This window comes from Atheta coriaria, unplaced genomic scaffold, assembly GCF_025399875.1.
Source record: "Atheta coriaria isolate IRGN ID8LTWV9N9 unplaced genomic scaffold, Caltech_Dcor_3.1 hic_scaffold_9_pilon, whole genome shotgun sequence".
NCBI lineage: Eukaryota > Metazoa > Arthropoda > Insecta > Coleoptera > Staphylinidae > Dalotia > Dalotia coriaria.
The window spans coordinates 3,070,309-3,080,478 of NW_027045451.1; the positions used below are offsets into that span (position 1 = coordinate 3,070,309).

The 10,170-nt window shown below is 50.8% G+C and overlaps 1 protein-coding gene across 1 annotated transcript in view; it reads right to left on the bottom strand.

Annotated features, from left to right (window-relative positions):
• Positions 1-10,170, bottom strand: part of LOC135798752 (nucleolar protein 4-like) — a 40,630-nt gene extending 30,460 nt beyond the window's left edge. The window contains exon 1 of the mRNA XM_065311696.1: positions 9,484-10,170. Within this exon, the coding sequence (XP_065167768.1) occupies positions 9,484-9,996 (513 nt within the window). The 5' untranslated portion in view covers positions 9,997-10,170. The remainder of the gene's footprint in view (positions 1-9,483) is intronic.

Here is a 10,170-nt window from a genome sequence, read left to right on the forward strand (position 1 = left end):
CCCGCGTTCATGCATAGCAGCACACGAGGCGCACACAGTATCGAATAAACCGACCTGGAATAGTGGAATATACGGAGTACATATACTCGAATGCGGAATACACAACGATCACCGACGGCTATGCGTTCCGCATTGAGCTTCGCACAACGTACCTTTCCCTCATTTCCTACCAAAATAATAATAATAATACTAACAATAAGCGATGGCTGCCCAAATCATCAACAGAAATGCTAAAAAACAACACCGGCGATACGATTCACGAACCACTCTCACTATCATCACGTGTCCCTAGCGAAATTCACGAGATGACAAGTTGAATACCAAACAATGCGCATTCGGCCTTGATAAATCAGCGCAACCGAGATGAATCCATGTTTATGCCCTGTTTATCGATGCACACAGTTATGTCTTATTGATGATGACACCAAATTAATTGCGTTATTAACCATGGCGTGCATTATTAATCATGTTCTGTTTTTGCGACAATTATAAAGCAATCACTGGTGGCGTACCATCAATTTCGCATTTGTCACCAGTCCGTCAAAGGATTCAAAGGAAAATCTCTGCATCAATACTAGAATACTGATTTTATGCAATCGCCTGCATAGTGCATAGTCCATACAATTATGAAATAGCGAAAGTAAAAGAAAGAATGTTTCCCGTTTATAATAATAATAAAAGACACCGTAGACATTTGTAACAATCGGAAGAAAATGTCGGGTGGGAGCCAAAAAAGATGGAAGCACACTCTCGTTAAAAAAGATAGCACCCATCTCTGATGGAGAAAGGAAGGCGAACGTGTGCGGCGCGAGTTGTCCATCATTAATTTCCACCGTAACAGCACGCTCGCTGCTCGGGCGGACACGGCGCGCGTTCGTCGACGGTGGAAAGCGCGCTGGAAAGGAATAGCGTGATGACTGATTGATGCAGGCCCGCTCTCGGCACTAATGATCCCGCTTCGTGCTCTCGGGGCCCCGGCATGCACACGCGGTGCGCCGACTTTATCCTCCTCATTATACGCCGGCCCATAAACGCGGCCCCGCACACTAGCCTTATCTTTATTGCGCGAAGCGCGCCAGCAGTTCGGCTGTGTTTGCTCGGCGTCCTCGTCGCGCTCGCAGGTGACGAGCGGCTGCGGTAGCCGTGATCATCGCGCGCCGGCCGGCTCTCTATCTCATTAGCTTCCGCATACTGTGGGTCGGCGTTCGCATCGGCGCCCATATTCAGCGCACGGTGCCGTGCATAATCTAAGCGTGCGAGCGCGCGCGCGAGAGAACGCGTGTGTTGTGTCGTATCTGTGGTCGACGGCCCGTGGCATAATTCAAAGGACGCGCCGTGGAGCTTTCCAAAACGAAGAGGAAAAAAAAACGCAACGACGAGGAAGCGTGCATCGTGTAGTCTGCACTTCTTTTATCACGTTCCAACCAGACAAAAGACACAGGCGACACTAGGTGTTAATTACATAATCGAATTGCAGACAACAAAAATTTTGAATTCTAAAAAAATGGCAATAATTGCCAAGTGTCAATTGTCAATCTCATCGCGATTGGTAAAGCTCCCAATCTTGTCTTTTTCCTTTCTTTTCTTCTTGTATTACACTCCGACATTGGAAGTAAAATTGTAAAAATATTTGCACGCTTTTACATCGTGAAAGTTAGCAGAGGTGAAGGCGGCGGCGGCGACGACTGACGAAATAGATGCGGGAAGCGGCGATGCGCGAACGATACGTGATACAGAAAACGCGGGTCCTCGACGCTCGGGTTCGGTTCGCGTGGTGTGGGTCCCTTCCGCTATTAGCATTCCCGCTGCGGCAGATGTGCGGCGACCGTCTGTCTCAGCGTCGGCCCTCTTTGTTCCACGAATGGCCCGCGCGCGCTCGCGGCCTCTGAAATTCCTACAACGGGCGTCCCATTACCGCCGCGCGCTCGACGCGGATGCATTGTTCGGCGAACACGTCGGGTCCGAAAGCCGCCCGCCCGCTCGAAACGTGTCGGCGTACCGCGCGCGCCTCGATAAATAATAAATGCAGCGCCAGCTCCAGAGCACCAACCCGGCCATTTCTTTCACATATTCAGCTCGTTGTAAGTCATTATCACGCTGCATAAATACTCCACACCACTATAATGTCATCTCTCTATTCAAGTATAACGTACACCGCGCAGATAAGATATCGGATGCAAATCGACATTTAGAAATCCGTCCAGTTATGTAACCGCGCGGCAGATGTATAATTAAGCACCGGCCATTTTTCGATATGCGTCTGTGTGCCTGGGTGAAAGCGAGACCAGCGGGACCCTCGAATGCAAGTGCGCTCGTGTTGATTACACGGCCGCGCCGCTTTAATGGTCACGTAGTGAATGTTCATCGTTATGCCCGCGCGGCGTTCCGTGATGTCAATTCTAATAATATGACTTGATAAATGATTTCGGACGCATGGCGTGTGATATTAAACCCCGGGGACCTAGGGTGCTATCCGTGCATTATGCTAGTGAATGCACGCGATGCATTTAATAATAGTTTAGCAAACATTCCGTTCGTGTCCATGCACTGGTGATTAAAACATTAAAAGATCATTTATTGCATGTAAAAGAATCGCGCAGTGTCCTTGATGTTATGGAAGTTATTTCCTGTATAATATGCATCGCTGGGCCGGTGCGCGCGTATGCGATGATATCCTTCTGATTTATTAACAACTTGTTGCGAGATGTTAATCACCTTCCCTTTCCCGGGGGGGCCGACACTGCTGCCGCCTTCGGCCCGTTCGCCTAAGACAGTCTCGCCGGCACGTCTGCGCGCGACATTTACGTCGGAGATTAAATACGTTTCGCTTTTAATTAACAATTGCTTCGGATGCGCACACACGGCATGCCGTTACTTTGGTGCACACACACACACAGATATAAACATCATGCGCAGCAACATACGCAGTGGTTCCGGCGCAACGATAAAGAGACATGTGGAGATTTTTATTGCTCGTATTTTAGCCGCGCGCTCTCGACGCGTCTTGTCTTCCACACCGCCTCCATAAACTTGATGGCCGTCATCAATTCGAAACGCTCGTTCGTTGATACGTGCGCAAGATAAGCTCCCGGCCTGAAGTAACGTCCCGCCGAAAATCGAGCCGGAGAACTGTGGTGTTAAATTCATCCGACAAAATAATTAACCTCGCAAATTTCGCCGAAACAATGCTTGATGTGTTGGGTATTTAAAAAAATAAAAGGAAAACATAAAGCGCACATGCATATTTCGAAATTCGACGATGCGTAACTAGCTGGGTTTTTTTTTTCGCATCGACTATCGCTCGATCTCTCCGGATGACGGTTCCAGTAGGAACGGTTTCGTTATGACATGTTTGGGAGCGGCCGCTCACCGCCTGCCGCCGCCGTCGCTCTTGTGCGACGCACGCACACACGCCGCGATATCGGATTACGGGCCACACGTAATGGAGCATGTCAACCGGCGAAGCCGAGGCCATCTATCTAAATGGCTCTCGACGCACGTATCGCATTTTCGGCGTTGTTTGCTGCCGCTGGACGCCGCAGCCGCCATCGTGTTTAAAAACCTACCGGACGTGCACACGACTCACCGACCTGTCGGAAACACGAATTGTTTAAGTACGTGCGGCGCAATACGTACGATTCAAATCGATTTTACCCGGACATACCTTCCAATGTTCAATGCCCACCGCAATGACCGTGATAAATAATTTCGGTTTTAGTCAAAATATATCGCATTCGTAAACAAGAATAAAATCCAAAAAGACACATGTGAAAATCAAAGATTTTCTGACAGTTCAATTTAAAAGTTGGAATTCGTCGGCAAAAAAAAATTTGTTGTAAAACTCCGTTTGGGACAAAGTAGGAAATGCATTGTATTCAACATCGGCGTCCTAATAACGTGCGACTGCGTGCCAACAAGTTCACGGGAGACGAAGCGATGCCCGCCGGCGGCGATCGAAACGAGACGCGTGCGCTTGTCGGTGGCGGCAACGACAATGCGATGGCGTGCCGTAGTCGCGCCGGTGATAATCTAATCGGGCGGCGGCTCCAATCCTCTCCCTAATGACACGCTCGGCGACGGCGGATATTGCGTCTATGGCGCGCCGCTCCACCGGCGGATATCTGCGAGACCTTTTTGTTTGTGCCTCGAGACGCCAAACAACAAAAATCATCGGAAACACTTCAAAATTGGAATTCTCTGACTTCTTCGCAGTCGTCACTAATAAATACCTCGTTTCGTTTGAATCCGAATCAGAACTAGAAAAATCATAAAGCCAAGTCAATCATGAAGATGTCCAAATCGCGTGTTTGCGTGTGCGACGAGAAAGTCAAATTCACTCAAAGCATCCCAAACCCGGGACCTTGCCGCTTGAACCTTTGGCTCGCTCTAATTATTCCCCGAGTCGGGCCGGTGTACTTTATATCTTTCACGAACGACCGAACCGGGTGAGACATCTGCCCCGACGAACCCGGCAGGACGAGCAAACGCGCGCGTTCACCCTAACAACCCGTCGCGTTTCGATTGCAGCTCATTTATCCTTATTTTCCGGGTGCGTCACTTTAGTAAGCAGTTATGGCGGCAATAGAACAAGACTTGACAACCTGATGGAGCCCGCAACCGACTATTTCGGGAAATAAACTGAATAAACTTTAATGAGCTAATGCGGGAAGAAGGTAGGAAAAGTTGCGTGTTGTATAATAGCAAATATGCGTCGGCAAGTCGGCGGCAATTATTGAGCGATTAACGTCGTTGTTCGCAGCGTCGTTGTGTTGTGCGTGGCCTTAGCCTGCTTTTCGTTTTTCCGCGCGACGCTGGGCAGATTACTCCGAATCAGATAGTCCGCCCGATGCTAAATTACTATAATCTTAACGCCATTGTGCGAAATCTCGCGGCGCGCGCACAATGCAGATCCCAGCCTTTTTATTAGCTCCTGGCAACTAATTAGTCACGCTTCAATGCTAGCGGGTGGATTTTACGCTACACGCTGGCATATTTTTGCGAAAATACGCGTGGAATTTGAAAAGTGGATTTTCGCATTTTTCCTGATTCGATTCTCATAACGAACATATCCATACGAAATAATTGCGTAAAAAATACGCGCTCGCATCGCAACGTGTTATACATAAAATCGATTCGGAAGCCGCGGCGCGATGTTATTCGACTGTGCGCGTTTCGTGTGCTGCGGGATTCCGTTGATTTTCCCACTCGTGGGACTAGCACGTTTGGAAAATTCATGGAAAAATCGCAGGCGTCTCGCGCATCCGGCCCCGAAAGACACAACTCGCTGCCGCTACGCGAATACATTAATCTCATTTTCGTATACGAAATGAGTTCCTGTACGCGCGTACACGGAAAGTGTATTTTAATGCGTCGGAAGCGCTCGCCTAGGAATTGATAATAAAATCGTTGCCGGCTCGCGAATAAAACTACGTCTTCGATCAAGTGCCGTCGCATCTGTCGGCAATGCTAACAAGACCGATGGCTAGCGCAGCGTGTGGAATTGTAGATGGTCGGAAATTGTTGTTGGAAGAACGATTTCGAGTGGGCAAACACTCAACAGTACCCGAGAAGACCTCCGCACGCTACGTGTTCTGATAGCCAGATCAGTTATCGCGCGCCGACTATTTCATCTCTCGGGATGATAGCCCCCGACTGGCGGCAATGTCGGCCGTCGTTTATCGATATATAGGTGTGTGTGTAATTTGCGCACTTTGCGTCCGAGATAAAAACAAGAACCGCAAAAAAAAAAGTTGTTCATCGAGCGCAGAGGAAAGAAATCGATAAGTATAGTGGGTTTATGGGCACGTGTATCGTTCGAAGCGGCACCGACACCGGCAGTCTGTTCCCGTTAGTCGTCGCCCGTAACGAGCGTTAACTGGCGTCGAGCGCGAGTCGCGTTGTAACCGCCTCGGAACGACGCGCGAAGGGCTCCCCGGCTCCGTGCCGCTGCTCGCCGCGCAGCTTTCGGAGATTACGGGCGGAAGCCGCGGCGCGTATCGGCGCCCGAGGCTTTAGGCGCTCTCATTCATGAAATGACGGCGACGGCGCCCCGACACGTACACGACGCACACAAGAATCGCGCCCGCCTCGCGCTCACCCACACAGTTGGATGTTTGTGCCGCGCGCTCGTCGAAAAGGGGGATTTGCGCTTCGACGCTGACGTCGCCCGCCGCCAGACGCTCGCTTCGTACACTCACACCAGGCCACACCGCCTGCCGCCGCCATCGCACCGCGACTTTATGAAAAGATAGTGCGGATTCCAGATGCGGAATGCTTACTGATGCTTCCATCTCTGACGGCGCGCACTCGCTTGCTTTATGTGGGCCGCATACGGAGTACACCGTAGGCTGATATAACACTTGATTATCACGTATTCCGATTCCTCGCTTTTCGACAAATACAGCTGCAAACCGAGGGTGATAATCGGCCTTATTACGTCGGCTACCTTATTGCACGCGGAGGAATATCTGAAGAAGAATATGTTAAGTTGAGAAATTATTTTTCTTTCCCAAACTATCGATGTAGCAGCGAACGGAAAGCGGTGCACACGGGTGATTAACCAAGACGACGCTCGAGAAGCCGATAACGAGGCCAACGCACCACCACCGGGCGGGCTGAGCTCCACATCCGACGGGGCCATTTATATGAACATCGATCTGTCACCCGCACTGTATTAACGCTGCCGTTGCTGCCGCCACTGCTACCACCATGCCTGTCACTTGTGCGTCCTCGGCTATTAACACCCAGAGTTTCAGAAACCGCATGGCAAACCGCCACCAATCTAGATTAACTTGGGCTTAGTTTCGCTTCTTTACTTGATGCGTCATTAGTTCTGCATTTCGGCGCGGATAAAATCCGAACGGAAAAAAATAAACACAGACATTATTCTAGTTTCCAGAACTGTGTGCGCTTGATGATATTTGGCGCAGAATTCTCTATCCGGTTTTCCAGTCTCGCCGCAAACAAAAGGAGTTAAGAAACCACGCGCGCCGCCTTTGCCAGACAAGGCCCGGGCGCCGAACTCGGTGGCGGCGGCGGCGGCGCTCGTTTCATCAAAGCGTATGATTAATACATTTTAATGTGTAACGTAATTCCATTTTTGCCGCGTTGCCGGCTGGAGCGGAATATCTCGGCAGCGCGGAGTTATTGTCGGAAAAGGTAACGCCGCCTCCGTTGCTGCCGCCACCGTCGTATATACAGATATACATCAGAGCATTCGCCGCCGCTGCTACTGCTGCTTGCAAAACTTCGAGTGACGGCGGGCGTGTGTGCGTGAGTAGGTAGCGAAAACGGGGTCGGTTTTCGCTTTTCCCGTGCCGACGCGCGGCACTTACTACCGACAAGCCACCCACCGCCGGCAGCGCTCGACCTAACCCTCCGCCGCCCTCAGCCGGAAAGCGGAGTGCGGGCGTCGCGCACTCGGGGCGAACCCTCCGCGCGTTCGTGCGCCACGGACACCGAGAGCAATTTAGCTTCGATATTCAAATTTTGTGCTCGCCCGTAATCCGCCGCCAGTGTTGTGCGCTCTAGTTTCTTTGTTCCGACGTTTTGCATTAAATCGTATCAATTGCAGATTTATTACCGCCACCGAAAATAGTTTCGTTCTGTTGCATAAAATATATGACAAATAAAATAAAATCGAAAAGTTTTGCAATAAAAATTAAATAATTGGTGTGCGGCGCTTGCGATATCGGCGCAATTCTCACCGGAGCGCACACGTCCCCGAGACCATTAAAAGTAAAGTCAAACAGGTGCTTAGAAGTTTCGAGACCCAAGAGAATCCCGCGCACTATTGCGACAAAGACCCGGCCGACCCATCACAGGTGGAAACGGCAAACGCCGCGTCGTCGTCGTGTTTATCTTTATAAAGAATATAAACGATGGCCCGCGATGGTCCGACCGGCTGCGTGCGTTATACGCGCAATCTGAACGCCGCTGCGGGTTTAATTGCCGCGTGTATGACCACACACACGCTCGCGCCGAAGAGCGTAAATCCGTCTCAGTGCGGAGCGTGGCCCACGCGCGCACATGCACGCCGATTACGCCTCGGATGACGTAATAATTGTGGTCGCGCACAGTATTGGCATTTTGCGCCGCTTTAGGGAGAAATTTGCTGCGCCACGCGAGCGCCGGCAGGCGGAAAAGCGATATAATGTAAATATGAATTTTATGCCGTTGTTGCGATATTTTTCACGAGCGCGCGCATCATCCGAAAACACGCCAACCACACCAGAAATTATTAAAATTCAAAGGGTGTGAATTCAGCCATTTAACACACTACAAAAAATGTCAACACACATCGATAGTGTTTTCTTTTACGATTTTCGCTTTCGGCTTTTAATTCGGTCGTGCCTCGAAATGCTACCACCTTGAATAAATCGATATATGGGGGAATCAAATTGAAGTGGAAGCTGTAGAAGCTATGGAAGCAGTACTCCCAGGCGCTCTCGCTTCGCTTTCTTCATCCGCACCGCGCCCGGCACAAGGGAGAGACGGTTAAGTGGCAGAAAGCATCGCTGCCTCCGCTACCGCGCGCGCTATGCTTTGCTGGGGCGCAATGGGGGACGACGATGTCATCGTCGTGCCGCGTGCGGTGTTGCGTCGCTGGTGTGGGTGACAAAGTCTACAGTCATCAGCCGGCGGCAGCGCAACGCGCCTCTTTCCTTTTAGTCACACACAGAGGCCCGCCTGCCAGCCCGCATCTGCGATCCGACGCGGCTGCGGCAGGAGAAACAGCAGCGTGTGTCTCTTTGTGACGACCGACGAGCAGCGTAGCAGGAGATACCGAATTGAGTATGAGCACATGAGGAGCGCATACGTGCTAGTCGCGTGAGCACGCTTCAGTAATAAGCGCATTTATCTGTTCGCGCTTCCGCTGCTTTGGCGATGCCGCGCAAGTTGAGAACTATTATTGAAATCTGTTCCATCCAAGTTATCATATTGCATAGGTGCATTACTCGACACGACTTGTATTATTTACTTAATGTAAATAAATAGTTTTGATGATTCAAGCGATTAAATGATAAATTTTAAGTTGTACCTGAATCTGTTTGCGTGCAACAATACTCTGCTCTAGTGGCAGGCACGCAGTATAAATCCGTGCATTTTGCTCACCGAGGGTAAGAATGGCATAGTAATAAATTTCGACGCGTACTTTGTACACTGTGCACGCGCCCATCGTGGCGGCGGTGCCGGGTTTCGCGGCGACCCGAACGAGGGTAAGCAAAATATCGCACCTCTTTGTGATGCGCCGCTTTGCTTTCGATACGCTGAAATTTATACGCGCTTCCTAAAAGGATTTGCCGCCCGTCGCGCTGCGCACGGCAGCACACTCGAGGCAAAATTAAAATAATATTGGCTTTGCCGCCGACGTTGAGATTTCCATGTTTATCACAACACGTGCCTGGTGCCTCCACCAAAACAAACTATGCTAACGTGTTTTTTGTTTCTAAATGAAAAAAAAAAAACTGCATATATTCTTACCTTAAACGGTGCGTTTGGTACGTAAAGTGGTGGATCCTTGGCTGATCCTTGCAGTTTCTCACTGACGGGCGGAATGCATCGGTCGGCATCGCAAACGCTATATCGTCCGACGATAGCGTCCGCCGGCCTGGCCTCGTATCCCGCCGGCCGGCCGATGTGAAAGCCTTTCGCCTTCACCCAGAAGCGAAACTTGCTGTTGTCAGCGCTGATAATCTCGTCACCGCGCAGCGTGCGCAATATTCGCGCGTACTTCTTCAGCGTGATGGTTTTGGTCTTGGCGAGATCGCCGTACGTCTGGATGACCCACGGTTGATAGGCAGCAAACATCTCATCTCTGCTATCGATTGACAAGTGCGCCCGCTTGACGTTATTGTTCTGCTCGGATCGACGGCCGATGCCGGCGCTAGCCTTACGCTTCATCGCCTTCTTGCCCGCGGGTGTCGCGGGCGGCTTGCCGCTAGTGTCAAGCATGTCACACAGTTTTGCACGTCTCAATCCGCGGTCGGTGAGCATCGGCGCCGGCGTTTGCAGAATACAGTCACCTGTTGTTTACACGCGGCGAGCGCGCGCGCGCTACGCTACCCGCTACTTTTAATTGGTTTCGGGCCGCTTGCGCGGAAAAAGTTTTCGGTGCGAGTGTGGTGTGCGCGCGTGTTTCTCGTGTCGAGCGTGCGTGCGTGCTGTGAA